The sequence below is a fragment of the Apteryx rowi genome, unplaced genomic scaffold, assembly GCF_003343035.1.
Source record: "Apteryx rowi isolate R43461 unplaced genomic scaffold, aptRow1 scaffold_5, whole genome shotgun sequence".
In the NCBI taxonomy this organism is placed as follows: domain Eukaryota; kingdom Metazoa; phylum Chordata; class Aves; order Apterygiformes; family Apterygidae; genus Apteryx; species Apteryx rowi.
Window position 1 is genome coordinate 8,092,557 of NW_020450760.1, and position 18,175 is coordinate 8,110,731.

Below are 18,175 nucleotides of genomic sequence, written 5' to 3' on the forward strand. Positions count from 1 at the left end.
CTATGAGAGAGTTTCTCCAACTTATTTTCCTTTTAAGTCCAATGTAGGAACCTTAGAAAATTGCTACGTACTTAATATTGATGGGAAGAATTCACTGACTTTTCTAGGGGTTTTTGGAACTTCAGTGCTATAAAGCTATTAATGAAGGTGTGTAAGTTGCCCAAATATGGGCAGACTTTTTGTGGGACAGAAAGTATCTCTCTGACTCCAAACTCTTGCTAAATTCTAAATTCTTTGTGTGTTATATTATTACAAAGTAGAAAATAATCAGCCCTTTTTTAATACTGAAATTGTTGGGTTTGTTCCCACTTCCCCTGCCCCCCTTGCTGTGTTGTTAAAAAGGTCAGTCTGAAACCCCCCAAAATTGATCTGAAAAGCTTTAGCCTGAATGGTTGCTGTTATGCTGTTTGGCATAACAATTGAGTAATTGAAAAAAAGGGCCAAATGAGAAATATGGTGTAATGTTAAAATCAGCAGTGATATGATACTAGCCAGACTGTAGTATGAGAGTATGACCATTTTTCTCCCCCCCCCCCCTTTTTTTTTTTTTTAAAGCCTATGGAAAAGTGTTCCTAGTAAGGAAAGTAAGTGGCCATGATGCTGGAAAACTGTATGCCATGAAAGTACTGAAGAAAGCAACAATAGTTCAAAAAGCCAAAACAACTGAGCACACAAGGACAGAACGACAAGTATTGGAACATATTAGGCAATCACCATTTTTAGTCACATTGCATTATGCCTTTCAGACGGATACGAAGCTTCATCTCATTTTAGGTGAGTGGTTTTCAGGATTCAAGTCTTATGTTAATGCAAAAAAAAAAAAAAAAAAAAGCAAAAACAAAAAATCCCCAAACCAGCAACACTTTTTATCTCCTTAATGTTTTGTAGTGTTTTTTCATGTGGTCTTAAGTACTGTGTTTTTGGAGATTGTATAGGAGAGCATAGGAAGTAAAATACCGTTCATCTTCAACAGTGCTGTGTGTGGTTTTCCTGTTTGAACTTCAGTGCACTATTCTGAAATGGGGTGGGGGGAAGTATTATCAGTGACTTGCATTCAGCAAAAATGTATATGGTCATAAGTACCTAAAGCAGAGAGGGAAAACTGCTAAAAATAAATTTTATTGAACTTACCTAAAAGATTAAATTTTCAGTTACATCTTTTTCTTTAACCATGATTATATACTGCATTAGTTTTCTGCAGAACTTCAGGCAGATTGCTACTGTGAATGAAAGTGTTTTTAGTCGATATGAATATGAGCTTTAAAATGATTCAGTCTGTTTTCTCTGTGTGCTCACTTTGTATGTGTGGCAGAGTTTATTGGTAAGGTGGCATGACTAAACCTGACTTAGTTACTGGAACCAGTTCGTAGGAGAAAAGTGTTTAAGCAGCAGAAAGCCTCCTGGTTCAAATGTACTGCACATTTCACTCTTAAAAACATGTTGCCGGTTGTCCTGGATGTGAACAGTGTTTTTGAAATGTTGTCATCTCTCTGAGAGGACAGGCTTGCCTGTCGCTGCTCTGCCCAGATGTTTGTGTATGGTTGTAGTGGCACTGAACTGCTGCCAACTGAAAGATCCCATCAGCTGTACCTTTTCCGGTAAACAGATGTGCTAGTAATATAGTAGGAAATGCCAGTTAAAGATGATTATGCTCTCATTTATTGCTGGTCAAATTCCTTACAACACCAGGAACTACAAATTGTTCGTACAGTTTCCTGCTGTAAAATGCTGATGAAAAATACTTCTTGTGTTGTGGAGTCTTGGTTAATAAACTCCTATTGTTCAACTCTAATCTGCTTCTTGCATTTATGTGTTGTGATATTTTTTTGCTAGGTTCTGGTAGCTTTTGCTTATCTCCATTTGAGATACTTGATAATGAACTATTATATGGTGAGGCTTGTTAGAACGTTCTTCATTCCGCTACTGTCCTTGCCATTTTGATGTGAAGAACCAGAGCTGTTTCTGTAGCGTTGGTCAGTGTGGCAGAGGGCTGATTAGGAACTTAGGGTATTCAACTCAGATAGAACTTCTTTTTAGGAAAAGAGGCTGAGATTATAGAGTTACATTCCTTTTTCCATTGTATTCCTCAGTATCACTGCCTATAAAGAGTCCTGGCTTTCTGGGGAAGGAGAAGGATTCTTCCTGATAATGCAGAGCATGTACTTCAGGAACTGGAAAAGAGTATTTAAGATAGCTCTAAACCTTACTCCTTCAGGAAGCATTGGCTGCCAAAGTCTTTGGTTATGAAATCATTTGGTCTTTGAGTATTGAGAGGCTTGTATCTTCTAATTTTTATTTTTTTTAGGTGTTAGAAGGATGTCCAAAATCCCATGCTTCCCTACAGAAAGTAGAGTTGTTTGCTAGAGCCTGATACGGCTCCATATTTCTAGAGCAAAGTTACAGCTGAGTCTTGGAATAATGTGGAATGGCTTATGCAAAGGAACAGTCTAGCCTTAAAAAGAAACAGTCTTTCTTTCAATGAAACAAACTTGAGAGCAGAGTTCTGCAATATTGGCTATAGAAGTTATTTACCAAGTTCAGTCAAAGTATTCTTGAAATGGTCTTTAACAAATGCCTGTTTCTTTATATGTTGGATATAACATCAGAATTTCAAACTGGAAATGTTAGAAATATATTTCTAAGTGGTTTGAGGTTTTTTGGTGTGTTTTTCTTTTCTGTGTTGTATCCTGTAAAGAATGGAAGTGTGGTTTCTGTGTGGGAATGTGTGTGGAAATAATCTCCACCAGTAAGCTTTGCCATCAAAATCCCTCTTGCAAAGGGGAAAACTTCTAACTGCCCATAATTGATTATTTTTAATTTCACCTAATAACCTGGTTTTGAATTGTCTTTTTTATGTCAGTCTGGCTCACTGCTCTTAAATATTTCATAAGGGTGTACAAATGCTGTGTTTGCAGATGATTTAGTCTATTCCTTTCCTTTCTTTTTCTCTTCCTAAGTAACTAAAAGACTGATTTTGAAAAACAATATACATCTTCTAATTTATGGATGTCTGAAGCTCCTTTTATGGTTTTGTTGCTGCTTTAAAAGTTGGTCATGTTCTTCCATCAGTCCTCTGAGAAGGAAATTCAGTATCATACAACATTTATGAAATACTATTGAACAACAATAAAATAAAAAGTATCTGATCCTAGAACATGTTATTTAATAGCCTATAATATACTTATTAATATTTCAATAAGAAAATTAAGTCATCAAAAAGTGAAATTATGTTTTTTTGTTCTGCCTTCTAGACTATATAAATGGAGGAGAATTGTTTACTCACCTTTCACAAAGAGAGAGATTCTCAGAAAATGAGGTGCAGATTTACATTGGAGAAATTGTTTTGGCACTTGAACATCTACACAAGGTAAAGTAATTTTATCCCAGTGCTGTTTTCCTGGAACTATCATCTATATACTATACCATCAGTGTTCTTTTTATATCGTATAAAATTAGTGAGGAAGACTATTTTTTAGATTGCTTGAAATTCAAAGGTAACTTTTCTACTGGTGGGATGCATTAGTTGTATAACTAGAAATATTTCCCCATGAAATATCTATCCATGTGCACCAGATTAATGTCTGCATCTGCAGTGTGAAGATTACTGTTATTGACAAATGATTGTTTTTTACTTCTGTTAATTTTTAGCAAACTCCATTAAAGGATTAAGTATGTCAGTAAGACTAATTTGTAGTCGACATGAAGAACACTGTTTTGATTCCACTCTTGTCCAGTTGTCCTTGTGTTGATACAATTAAACAGCAGATTTTTCAAGTCCCTGCCCAACTTCAGGAATGAAAAGTGCTATAATTTTCAAAGATACTGAGCAAAGGCACATCACGCGGACTTTAGATTTGTAAAGTATTACAACACATGCATGATAATGCCAGAAAACTTGTATGCTTTGGAACATGTAATAGAAGGATACATTTTAATTCTTAATGAAAGCTGAATTTGGTTTTGCACTCAAAAGAGAGTATTCCATCACTTTTGGTGTGAAGGATATAGCATGCCCTTCAAATTTAAAGACTTTAATGGAAAATGTATTTTCTGAGACCTTACAAGTCACTCAGTTATTTGTTCAAAGATATTTTAAAATTACAGCCCCTTTTTAGGGGCAACTTTTTGGTCCCAGATTACCTTAATAGTGGGAATTTTGCTAGCTTCGAATGTTGATGCATTCAACAATGTCTCCTTGGTGTGGTAACACTGATTTGGAAATACTGCTTTTATATTCTATTTGCAGTTGGGAATTATATATCGGGATATAAAACTTGAGAATATTCTCCTTGATTCTGATGGCCATGTGGTGCTGACAGACTTTGGTCTGAGTAAGGAGTTTCTTAATGATGAGGTGAGTATTTGAATCTCCAGTAATTGTGGACAGAATCCAGCAAGACCACAGAACCAAATTCTGTCTTGTTGAAATCACATATGCATTTGAGAGGGGATAAAAATTGCCTTTTAGACTTTAATCTCCTAGAACAAAATCTACTAGTCTTTGTTTTTAAGTATTACAGCCATCCTTTGTTTATTGGGTTTTGAGCTTTCAATTCATTGGTCTTTGGCTTACCAGTATTGTCAGACATTTTTGTCTGTTCTAGTTTTCCCTGAAATACCTCCATATTTGCTCCTGCTGCCCTTTTTGTGTGAAAGAAGAGATCCAAAAAAGTCTGAGAAGCCACTTGTTGTCGTTTCAGATGCCTTTTTAAAATGCTTGACTGTGCTAATGCTTTGCAGTGACTAGGCAAATGGTGTGCTATGATTCTTATTTGTGCTAATAATAATTATTGTATTATTATCTTGTCTTTTTCTCCTGTCTTTGTGTCACTTTTGATAAGCTTAATTGCAAGCTTTTAGCATAAAAGCTTATCTCTTATTAAGTACGGCATAGTACCATATAGCAGAAACATAGTGATCTCTGACTGTTAAGGTTCATTATTAATTATTTGTAAGGTACAGTTTTATGTCTAAATACGCTTTTTAGATTTCAAAGAGCCAAAGAAAGTTGCACAGAATTTTACTTTTGAGAGAATTTAAAACTGGATATTTTTTGGCTTTCCCATTAGATATCACGAGATTGAAATCTGGAACTGCAGATTTGAAAGACTTTGTTACAAGCAGCAGTGGGGATTTCTAAAAATAGATAACACTAGTTTCCTCTATATATTCACATTCCAAATGGAATCTGGTAGGCTTTGGGGGCATCATTTTCAAGGAGATAGGAAATGTTACTTTCTGAAGCAGGGAAATAGTACAGATACTGTCAGTATATCCCTTTTAAACTGTAGAGTGAAACCAAGAGGAGGAACAACTGGAATGGCAAGGGTTTAGCAGCGGTTTGTCAGACCAGTGTAAGAGAGGAAGCATGAAGAAGTACAGAGAGAGGCAGTGTCAGCAGAACAGGACAATAATAAGAGTTGCAGCTAGGGCAGTAGGACCTGGTTAGAGTTGTGAGAGAAGCTGTGCTGGGCTTAAGAGGCAGAGTGCACTGAATTGTATTATATTACTGTGCCTATGGGAGGAAAAAGGAACAGTCTTACAGGCACTAGCCAAGGGTTGAAACAGAAACCTTCCATGTAGTAAGAACATGTCATAATTAATCAGGACTTTCTTTAGAGTTTCAAAACAGATGGTTTTAGGGAAAAATTGCTTCTTTCCCATCTATGTTCATCTTCCGGAGGTCCCTTACAAGCAGTGAGAAAAAAGGAGGGCTTGGATAAGCATCAGAGATGCCAGTCTTCTCTGCTTTTCCCCCACGCTCTGAATCTGATTCTGTTCTTCCTCCTTCTCTAGTCATTTAAAATAAAGCCTTCTAGCTTCTTGGTCATTTAATGTTGCTTCCTCTGACTCTTATCCATTCTGTTTTCAGCGTATATCTCAGAAGTCTGTTCATTTACCTGTATTTTCACTTATTCCCCTCCACATTTTGTATTTGTCTTCCCTGTCAAAAAAGCTAAACATTTCAAGTATTTCTTTTAAGGAGAAAATAATTACCATTTTAATGTTTGCTTTCAAAATCTGAGAATTACCTGCACTTCACTACAATCTTCATATATGCCATTATAATTAAGACACTGAACTTAAACATGATTAGAACGACCCAATTACATGTAGAAACTGACGTTTCATATTGTAGTCTCTGTAGACAATTCAGCTACTAGTAGAACATTTACAATTCACATTCCAAAAGACATTTATTAACTTACACTTCTGAACTGATGTACTTAACTGTGAAGTAACATTTGCCTATATAATTACATAGACTTTATATAGCTTTTTATCTGTTTTCATGCTTGTTAGATAGCACATATAAATAAAATTACATAACTGTAAGATGGATAAGAAAAAGAGCGTAGCATTTGCGATTTAACCAGAGCAGTATGCTTTCCTTTCTCCCCTCTCCTTCACCCTTCATCCCTGGCTCACCCTGCTTCTTACATGATTTCTGTCATTGACAAGGTATGCTTATGCAAGTGGCATTTATTCTAGTAACCTCCTGTTTGGATTATGTTTTCTGAAACAAGATATTTTTAGGTTAAGAATAGTATATGCTTGTGACTGCTGATCACTTTTATATGTATTTAGAATTCTTATCAGAGAGAATTACTTATCATATGTCTATAAATTTCAAATGGTTTTGTAGTTAGGGATATTGGCTGGGAAACATAGTTTGGTGTTTTCATTATCCCTGCTTTAATCTGATGCTTTTTAAATCTCTCCAGGTATTGGGGGCAGTCTAGAATCTAAGAGAAGTTGCTTTATAATAAAAAGAGTGAACTATTTAATAACAATAATGCAGATTAATTGACTGTTCACTAACCTAGTGATGGGAAGCTGCTTTTACTAAGCACTGTTTGAGTGAAAGGAAGCAAATGCATGTGACTTCTAGGAAAACAAACCTATTGATTTCTACCATGCAGCTACTGAAACATGAATATGAAGAATACCAGAATGCACTGTCAAGTGTTCTTTTTGTTTTACAATGATTACATGAAAGTGCTTATAACATAGAATTACGAATCCAAATACTTCTGTTCCAAGTGTTCTAAAACATACGTTTTCTTAAAAACTTTGATTAAGCATTTTATACTACTGTTTATGTAAAAACTGAAATTGTCTTGTACAAGTGAAAGTCTATTCTTTTGCCTTTGTTTTATATTTTTAAAATGAAGACTATATGCTACTATTTGCATGCAAAAGGAAAGAATAGCCAGACCTGAGTCACCTAGATGAATTAAAAATGAATTTACACACAGGATAGCCCAGTATCAGAGGATAGTTAGGTATGAAATACGTTCCAGTATTCAAACTATACTTAAAATAATATCATATGAAGACAAACAATTTGACTAGCCTAACCTTAGGATGAGATTAGATAAAAGATGTAGAGACTGAAATGACTAGTCTTTTTTTTTTTGGTAATAATAATAGCATTAAGTTTGATAGAATTCAGTCTTACCCCCAAGGTAAATTAAGTTCAGTCTTTCTGATTTTTAACTCACAACTGAATTACAAGGAATCTTGGAAAAAAGACTTTTACCCTTATATGCTTTCATGCATATAGATGCATGAGTTGACTTCCTGTCTAATAGGGATGTAGAATATCTTTGCAGATGACATTAAAATGAATTATTCATCAAAAAAAAAATTGTGATAGGACTGACAGACTTTGTGACACACTCTTATTCATTGCACTTTAGTGTTGTTAATTTTTCAAGAATTTTGCTTTTCATTTACCCTCAATTCCCCCCTCTCCCCCCCCCCTCAGTTGGCATTTTCACTATTTTATTTCAGTATTTCAGCTGCAGTATCTTTATCTTCTGGATGTCTGGTTAAGGCATTTTTATATCTTTATCTCGTTAATAGGTCTACTTGTATGCTAATGTCGTTTTGATTTTTGTTAATATCAGTTTAGCCTAGTCATCAGGTTTCGTCTTTGTTCTAATGTTTATTGTTAAAATGCTACTACTTTTTTTTCTTTAATCTTTTTTTTCTGATAGTGTGGAATATTTTTCTTTAGTTCTGTAAGCACACTAAAATAATACTGTATCTAGACTACTGTAGATGAAATCTTCAAGTCTTAAAATAATAATGTGATCACACATTGACTTATCGTAGTAACAATCTACACTATTGGATCTTGCATAACAATTAACATTTTTCTTCTTAGTTAAGCCCCATAAAATACATCCACTTTCAAAGCATAGTGGAATGCTTATGTCTTCTATGTTGGTACTCATCTTAATTTTGGTACATGTGAACTTAATTTTTCTTTGAAGGTTTTGTGTTATGCAGGAAATACTGAATGTTGTTGATCTTCAAATGGCATCATACCTGAGAGTGCACAGAAAAATACACAAATGCCTTTGTAATAACTGGTATCAGAGTAGCTATTCAGAATGAGGGATGATTGAGTTGTCTGAATTTTGCACTTCTAAGTCAGTTGGATGTCTGTGTATTTCTGTGTATGATACTTTGAGTTAACAGTTCAGATACATTGTTTTCTCATTTGAGAATCTCTTAATCAGAGTTGCAAATTTAGTTATAAACAGAGATGCTCCTCATTGCTGAATTGCTGCTTGGTCTTAGTTTATTAGGTAGCTGAGCCAACATTTATTAATGATATTTCATAAAAGAAAATGATGAAAATGTGTGGGTCCACTCTGGATTTTGGTAGAAGAATTTGAAAGAGATTCATACATATTCTCTGAGCGGGTTAAATGTGATCAAAGTTGGAACACATGGAGAATTGACTACCACCTGACTTTTATTTAGAGCTGTGTGAACTCTCACCTCACTTGTGTGACCTAGTAGATAAGCTGTTAATTTAATTTTAAAAGACCCTTTATAACTATATGAATTAAAGTGAAAATGTCTAATCACTTGAGATTTGATAAAGCTCTGAAAACTGAGCATTCTTTTTAAAGATAAGTTAGGATAAACTGTGCTGATGATGATGATCTGCCTGTGTTTTGGTTAAGTAGTTGTTCAGTGGTACAAATGGCACACAGTTGCAAGCAATAAATTTACACTTTTACCAGGACAAAAACTATGAAAGAGTTAGCTGAACTACGAAGATAGTCCACTGTAGTTAACATTGGTTGCAGATCTGAACAATTACTCATTATTTCCCTTATTTTGGAAAGGGAAGTGAAACAATGTTAGAGATTTTTGGCCTTAATTCATGTACTTCTGTTGGTGTTTTAAGAGTGTCCTGAAATTGAATATTGAGAACATACTTAACATTCTAAAAGCACATGGCTGTAGTAGGACTCATGTAATTGGAGGACCGGATCATATGACTTATGGTACCTTAGCCCCAAAGGTATCTCTTTTTCAAAGCTTATCACAAAGATGACTGAGATTTTTCAGCATGGAACAGTAAAGCAGAAGACTCGGACATGAAATCTTTTCTGTCCAGATTTTGATGCCAAAATATCAAAGTGCCATTAAGAATTCTTACTAGACAAATCATAATTTCTTATAGTGACTGCTGTAGGATACTGTAATATGCCACTTAAATTGTAGTTTGAAGAGAAATACTCACCTGTATACTGGTATCTTCTACCAGATCTTAGAATAATGCATTGCTAGTCAACTTTGAAAAATTATGTTTCTGGGAAATGGAAAAGGGGAAAGGTGTGTGGGGGGGGAAGGTAATCTTTTGAGAGCAGAAGCCACCATCTTCAGTGATCTGTCTGTTTGTTTCTGTTGAATTTTTCACCTCTCGAATTAATGCAAATACTTAAAAGTACAATGAAACTTGGGCAACCATGGGTGAAAAATTTGCATGACCAGAGATTCATGACCATATGAAAATGAGTTTAGAACAAGATGGTTTACGTTTAAGCAAAATCATCTGCTCCTATTCCTCTATCTTATACATCTGGTGCTGTCTGATATTATAAATTTTATGTGGCATCTTCTATGCCTTTTTTTCTTTATACTCCTTTTCTTAAAATGAACTTTTTGCTGGCTTTGCAGTGGCAGCTGGTAGAATTCTTTCCAGAATCAGTACTCTTTTATACCTTAAAATTTTGCCTCTATTTGAAGCAAGAGGTTTTTTCAGGTTTTGCTATCTACACCCTTCTCTTTTTTTGGTACTCTTACCTCTGTCTCTATTCTAAAGATGATGTTTTAGAAAACAGGTCTTCCAGAAACTGGAATTTTGAGAAGAACTCAGTACAAAATGTTCATCTGGGATGCGAGCAATATGTACTTGCATTCCTCCCACACAGTAATGTGCTGTTTCTGAATTTCTTTTGCCTGCAGAGGTGGAGTTTTTGTTTTTATTTTTTTGTTTTCTCTTAGCTGTTTGGTGTACAAATCCATCATCAGGAACTGGTTTTAAGAATTTCTTCCTTATTATTAATTTGCTTGGTACTTCATCTCACTGGTATCAAAGAATTACACTGCAGAAGCAGACATAGCCTTTATCTAATTCTGTGAAAGAGGGCTTCTCCACTCCACATCAGATGAAGACTGCTTTGGGTTACACGTCAGGGACACAGCTCTAGAGAGCACATGTTTCTTAGCTGGCCTGCACTGCCTTCACCTGTCTTGTTCCTTGCATCTGATATGTTATGTTGAGCTGTTCTTGCTCTCCCTTTTAAGTGCCTGTTCTGACAGCAGCTGCTGGCAGGCAAATCTCAGGCTTGCTTGAGAAATTCAGTAGTCTCATTCCATGTCTCTTTTGGAAGCAAAATTCATTCATGTCTCTAGCTCTGTAACATGATGTGTAGTGTTGAACAAGGTGCTTCTGATCTATCTGCTTCTTGAAATAGGAACAGCCCACAAGATAGGATTTTTTTTTTAATCTACTTCAGGTAACTTTAGAAATACTTTTTTTTTTTTTTTTTATTAGTTCTTCTTGAGAAGGCATTTTGAACTAGAGGACCCTTCATCTGATTTATTGCAACTGTTCTTGGTCTGGTCTAACACTCCATTTTAGTACTTCAGTCTTCATTGTGATTTTGTGGAATACAGCAGAATGGTCTAACTGGTGTACTGCTAAACTGTTGCTGCCATTTGAACTTTTGTTTAGTCTCCATGAAGATGCTTTAGTCCAATCCAGATAGTCATTTTAGACAGACTAGTTTAATTTCTTCAATTTTAAGTGTGGATTTTTTTCCTTGTCTTTGTTCTTCCGTCTCTGTCTTCTACAGAGATCATAGATTTGATCCTGAACAGACGTTACAGCTACAGAAGCAACAGCCTGCACCTGAGACACGTATTGTGTGAAGCTGTACCATTTCTGGCATGGACAGCTCAATTCCCTCGTAATGTGTCTTTGGATATTATGATGAAAAGAGCTCCCAAAAGAATTTAAAAAAGGGGGGGGGGAAGGGAGAGAGAGGGGAAAAAAACAGTCATCCTGGCACTTCTCTTGTTGGAAAAAGATTTTCAATTTTCATTTTAAATCTACATCATGTCTTTAAACTATGAGAAGACTTTTCTGTAAATTTTCCTATGCCTTGCTAAATTGTTGCTATTATTGTTCTTCTGGACTACTAAACTGATGGTGAAGAACAATGCTACAGATCTAATTTCTATGTAAACAATTCTTTTCCTGATTCATTTTTTATCTTTGAGGGAAATATCAATAAAATTACTTTCAGATAGGATGACCTGTAAGGCTCGCCAAAGGTACAAGGCCTGCTTCTGCATGGAATCTAGGCCTTTCATTCTTTAGTTGAGATTTTCCTGATCTACAAAAACCCATTCTACAGGTCAGCTTGTTTGTAGCACCTCTGCTATGTGGACTCTAAGACATTGCAAGTAAATTTCCATTTAAGGCATGTTCTTTGATTTAGCTTCTGTTCCTGGTTTTCTCATTAAACTGATTAAGGGAACTCTAATGGCTCATGTAATTAGTAGCTTATAGACAGTTTGCTGCTAGCCCGATAAGAGATACTCTGTATACTGCTGAATGCTTCAACTGCTTAAGTTCTTCAGCTTCGTAATCCATTTCTAGAGGAACAGTGGTTCTGGTTTAGTTTGTTGGGGAGCAGCAGGAGGAGGGGGCTGCTTTCTGGGGTAGTGTGAGGGGGGAGCTAAGCGTGACAACAGGGCAGGCATGGGCCCAGTATCCTCCCTGACCATGGGCGCGATCCCGCAGTCCCCAAACAAGAAGAGCAGAGCAAGTCCAGTGACAGTAACCATGTTCAGCCAATGGTCCAGTGGTTGCCAGACAAGCTCATAGTAATGAGGGAGGCCAGAGGCCAAGCCAGGACGTGAAGTCGGGGGATAAGGTAAGTGAGATACACAGCCAGGTACAGGTATGCCTGCAGCCCAGCAAGAGCAAGAGAGAGGACCTGAACTTAAACGCAGCTCCCAAATGAAGGTGGGGGAGGCCGCTGGCTAGGTTTCCCACAACTTTTTTCACAGGTTACTGGGCTGCACTGTGTCAGAGCTGGCCTTGAATACAGGCAGCTAGGTTTCCCCTACGAGTGGGGAAAGAGGTAGCAAAGCCTGTTGGAACACTCAGGGCCCTGACACAGTAGTTGTAGGAAAGTTTGTTTCTTCCCCTCAGAATTCCAGTTATATCCACTCACAGTCATACAAAATAGAAATGATAGTGATACTATTCCTTGCATTCTAGAAAGTCTTCCTTTTTTTATTTCTGATTGATACTTGCTGGACTACTGACAGAGCCCAGAGAGGGCTTAGAAGTTCTCATTCTTCCTTTGTTGCCCAAAGAAGTAAGAACACTTGTTTAGAGGCATAAGCAGTTAAATAAGACAGTTTTACTCTTAACAAATTTCCCTAAGTTAGGGTTCTATTCAGATGAAAAGCAACTGTGGGGCTTCTGTAATAGAGCACTAATACTGGCATCTGTTCATACCTGAAAGTTCCCTACCATTTTAGGCATTTCGGGGGATTCTGAGAAATGGATTATATCTTGCTCTTGAAAGGACAAGAACATTATTTCATTAATAACCAGTGAAACTTTCTAGGTGGGTGCTTAATTAAGTTAGTCTCTTACTCCTGAACACAGTAGAATAATATATCTCTTCTAGCCTTTCCTATCTGGATTTGCATGTTTCTCAATTAATTACTGTTGTCTTCCTTCAGAGACCCCATGAAATAATACAATGATTTGATGCTTCTGTCAATTTCCAGATAATCATTTTAATTTATTAAATGCATAGAAGAGATTTTAATGTGTTTAAAGTGTATTATTAAGAAAGAATTTGGTAAAACCATAAAATGGAGAGAGAGAAAGGCCATTCCATTATGGCTGAAGCTATTCCTCTTACATCGATACTGATAAATACACGCACTACAAGACTGACTGCCTTGTTAGCATGCTGTTTCCAGTACTACTACCACTTGTTGCCATTTCTAGTTCTGAAATGAAGTCTGTTCTGCCTCACCTTCTCGAGTGAGACCTTCTGCGGAAGTGTAACACTGAAGTCTCAGTTGGGATGATTTGTTCATCACTGTGAAGCACTGATCCTATCACAGTTCTAGCCAGGTATCAGTTACAAGTATTTATGTGGAGAGTGTTGGAACTTCCACGGATTTGTTTTGAATTTGTGTCAGAAGCTGTTAAATACTCTTAAATACAAAGTTAAGTACTCTGCACATTTTGGGACAAAGTTGCTCTCCTAAGCAATTTTTTTTACTGAAGTCTTAATGAGAAGCTACTACAGATGTTAGTTGCCAAGACAATCTATTGTGTGTCTATAATCTGTACAATCTATTGTATGTCTTTGGTTGAGCAGATTGTCTTTACTCCTGCTAGATTTTCTTGTAGAAGTTGATGCAAAAGAAACAGCAAACAACACTGCACAAAGTTGGCACCATCCAAAAAGAAGCACTGAGTCATAGAAATTATTCTGTGGGTTTCCTGTTTAGAATTTGTATGAGATACTTCTCAAAAAATAGAATTTTCTTAGGTGCAGTAAGTGTATTGATCATCATACCACAAAAGGAAATAGTGATTTGAAGAACTAGTATTGAGATCTTCTTTACAAGCAGTTCTGGATTTGTTCAATATAACCTTGCAGCCTGTGACATATCTGGCATGATTCACAGCAGTTTTGCTGCAGATATCAGAGATGCACAGAAGGGCCTAATTTGTTGTGCAGAATCTGCTATATTAAGTGCCTTTTTTTTAGTAGTATAGGTATACAAAGCCTTCTGTATACATAAAGCTTTTTGTACTGTCTTGTACATCCGGGAAATATTTCCTGGCACGAAAGATGAAGCACCCTATGGTTCCAGTCTTATCCCACGAGAGAACAACTACCTTTGAGGTAGTTGTATGGATTTACCTAGGAAACATTAATGAGCTCAGAAATGAGGAACTGTTGTGTGTGATCCTCCTCACAAGTTTGTGTTGTCTGACAAACAAACCCCTTTGCTGAACTTGGGAGTCAAAAGCAAAGCATCCATGTAGATCTTGCTCTAAAACATGGTTTAGAAGCCGCACTAGCTTGTTTTGGGGTAAGCAAGAGTTACAATACTGTGATGTCAAAGCTATTTTGACACCTCGCATTCAATTCTATTCTATATAATCCCTTCCCCACTTGACTACCTGTGCAGAGACATTTGTTGTTGTTTTATCTCACAAGAAATGACAACATGCTACACTGCTGGTAATAAAAGAAAGGTTATCCTGCATCAGAGAAGAAAACTTGGGTTGTAAATATTTATTCATAACAAAATAGTGATTATAGATCTTCATGTGCTAGAATGCTTAGGATCTTATTTACTAAATAAAATTCAGAGCATTGTCTTTATATTGATCATAACTTCACCATTTCCAGAAGACTGGTTTGAAGTTTTAAATCTTCTGGAGACTGTTTTTTTTTGTTGTCATATATATTACATGCACAGTGCTTCCAATTTATTGTAGGCAAGAAGTGTTTCCAGGAAACAGTTGTGGAGTTTTACTTATCCACAGCCAGGAGTATTTTGCAGAATTTAGTAGTAGCTCACATGACTTACAAGCTGCATGCATTCATATGGTGTATAACCTGTTACATGATTGCTTAAAGAGAAACCTCAAGATATGCAGAGTTCTAGACAAACCATGATTTTCATCTGTTTGGGTATACCTGATCTAAAAGTTGGTATGGGGAAATTTTACTGCCCATGCAATGTAGAGGAATTGTGTAAGTAGAAAGACCATATCTGAAGCTTGCCATGCAGTTTCAGAGTACCTCAAACAACAATAAGAATTCCTTTTGTCTTGCTGGGTCGTAACGTTTTGAAACCTTCATAATGATGAAGTCCAGATTAAGTGAATGAAGCAATTTCACTTACCAACTAACAAGTTTGGTCAAGCCTAGGAATCTTATAGGAATGTTGCTGAAACCAACCAAAATTTTATATATGTAAAATATATATATATTTATTTTTATATATATATATATTCTTTCATTCTCTTTAACAAAAAAGTGACAATAACCAGTAAGTAATTCTTGTTTTGATCTGGAGAATTTTTGCAATGGACTCCTGAAGAGTCAGTTCTGAGCGTAGCCTGGAATGCCTTCAGGGAGCTTGTCTGTCTGTCTTGGTTCCATTCCATTCCACCCTCCTGGTCTGTATAACTAGGCATTTCTGAATTACAGAGTTCAGTTACAAGATTGTTACAAAGAACACTTCGTAGCACACAAAATGACTGCTTTTCTCTAAAAACAGATGGCTTATTTGGTGAAATTTCAGTTGTTATGCTTTTTCAATCAGCAGTGGAAATTGACTTTCCCCTTCCCCTTCGTTATTTTTGGTAGAAAGACTTGGGATTTGTTTTCTTTGAGTTCAGTATTTTGGTTATAGGTACATAATAGCCTGGACAATCCACATAAAATTTGTCAAAGATATGGTTTTAAGGTATTATCTAGTATCACCCAAAAGGTAATTTTTTGTGCCAAATTGTAAGAAAATTGGCATAAGGTATAACCCAGGTTTCATGCTTTACTCACAAATCTATTGATGAGGGCCAAGTGCACAAAGCCTGATGGCTTAACTAAGACCAATTACTCATTAAAAACAAAACAAACTTATTCAGTGGAGATACAGTCTTAAATTTTATTGTATAACTCTGAAAGGAGTTGTTTGACAGATGAAATATTTGTCATTGTAGGCATCATTGCTACCCCAAAGGTTGTGTCTCTGTTCTTTGGACCAACTATTGCCAGTACTTGATGTTTCAGGGGATTTTTTTTTTTTTTAATACAGAATATACTAAAAAAGTAGTTCTTAAGCTATCTAGTTTATGGAATATTTGATAAAAATCCAAAACACAAGGAAATGAAAGTCCAAGACAATTTAATAGCGGAGAAATGCCCTTTGCCTACCATTGTGTGGTTTCCAGTTCTCAAATTCTTACACTGCTAACTATGTACTCTAAGGTTTACCCAAACCTTTACCCAAACCTTCAGTGCACAATTCTCTATGGATTGACTGTATCCTAGCATAGCTTTTATTATCGAGGAGTAGCTATTAGAGAACACCTGCAGTATTCAAGAACAGTTGGAGAAGAGTAACTTTGCTTTAAAAATGTTGTTGCAAAATTCATTTAAGGAGACAAGTTTCAGGGTTCTGATGAATGTGATATATGATATGGTTTCAGAATATGTCAGGTCTGGCGTTCAGTAGTCCTGCTTGGTTAAGAACAAAGTTTTGTGCATTAAATAGTTGGAGAACAGAAGCCATCTGTTCTGTTTCAAGGGTGACCTTTCATTTAGTTGGAGAAGTGGGTCCTAAATTGTGAATGCTTAAAAGAATGGCTTCAGTGAAAACTTGGGAATAATCCTTTGGCTAAAATGTGTTTCCACAAAGACTATTGTGAATACAATAAACCATGGGATTGTACGACCCAGATGCTAGTTGGAGCAGTGACGCATGTCTTTGAACATAATTCATCAAGCTGAAGAAATACTTCAGAGGTGATATATTTAAATGTAACATTTCTCCAGATGATAGAATAACAGTATTAAGCCACTTGAGTGGTTTCCCTATGCATATTTGCACTTTGGAGATAAAAGCACAAGGGCTCAAGCTCAGCTACTTTTTTCGGAGCAGTATTTGTATGGCAAATAGATGCTCTCCCTATGCTCAGTGCACACATACAAAACAATGTACTTGATATATTCCTCAGTTCTCTCAGCCAGATACTTTGGATAGAATATCTGGTTATTCTTTGCAGATTGTTAGCTAGTACCGTTAGCAAGCTTTGTTTAGACTTATGCTTTCCAGTATTCACACCTGTTCAGTCATCTTTCAAGGTTTTGTTTGGGTGCTTTGCTTTGTGTTTTTGTGTATTCCCAAGGTCTCTGAAACAAAAATCTTGTGTTCTTAAGGCTTTTGTTTGTTTTTCCTTCTGTTCCCATTTTCATATCGTCAAATAGCATGATCCTATCTGCTCAGTCTGACCCTTGTACAACAGGCCTGTCGTGACAACAGATGGGAGCATTTTGTGCCTAATGTTCATCTAGATTATATGTTTCTCTTGATGTAACTTCTATAAATTGTTCTGGCTGCCTGCAGAAATCCAAGCAGCAATCTTTTTTCTTTAGTACTCAGCACCAACACTGATGTCCCTGTTGTCTTGGAAAAACTCAACACATCAGCCCTTGCCTTCTTGGGCCCAGATCTTTCAGTATGGGCAGTTGTCTTCTGCTTTGAGACTGCTTTGGTGTTCCAAAAGCCATTCTCTGTCCTTTCCTTCAAGCTGCCTTGGATGTGCTGTCTGTCATGCCTACGAGTAAGGATGGTAGTCACAAGATACAATTTCCAGCTCAGTTCCCAAAGCATATGGTTGACTCAGCTTGATTTTTGTTTAGTCCCTGAACTAATGAGGTTCTCTACTCACTCAAGTAGTTATAATGCTGTGTGACAGCATAGCATCCCTTGGGATCTTGTCCTTAGCTCTAAGAAAACTTTCTGTTTACTGTTCTTATTGTTTGGCCCTGTCATTCAGCCAATTGTCTACCTATGCCTTCTCTCTGGAGCTCTCTTCAGCTGAGTATTAAAACACAGATTGTTTCTCAGACATAGATTTTCAGGTGCATGTACTGAAATAATGCAGGTCTTCACCACAAGGTTTTTGGAAATGGCTGTCCTCAATCTGATATTGGTGCCTCTTCTTTGCCTTTTCCCATGCCCTTTTGGATGTTTTTCTGTTCAGCTTAGCTTTGTTACTGTTTGTGACAGGAAGAGA

At 36.4% G+C, this 18,175-nt stretch overlaps 1 protein-coding gene across 7 annotated transcripts in view; it reads left to right on the forward strand.

Annotated features, from left to right (window-relative positions):
- Positions 1-18,175, forward strand: part of RPS6KA5 (ribosomal protein S6 kinase A5) — an 80,005-nt gene that overhangs the window by 23,999 nt on the left and 37,831 nt on the right. For 3 of the 7 annotated variants that reach the window (XM_026079672.1, XM_026079671.1, XM_026079673.1), the window contains exons 3-5: positions 556-774; positions 3,252-3,367; positions 4,247-4,354. In XM_026079672.1, the coding sequence (XP_025935457.1) occupies positions 556-774; positions 3,252-3,367; positions 4,247-4,354 (443 nt within the window). Of the gene's footprint in view, positions 1-37; positions 148-555; positions 775-3,251; positions 3,368-4,246; positions 4,355-18,175 lie in introns of those variants that run through there. The other 4 variants (XM_026079677.1, XM_026079678.1, XM_026079674.1 and 1 more) reach the window with 3 other exon arrangements.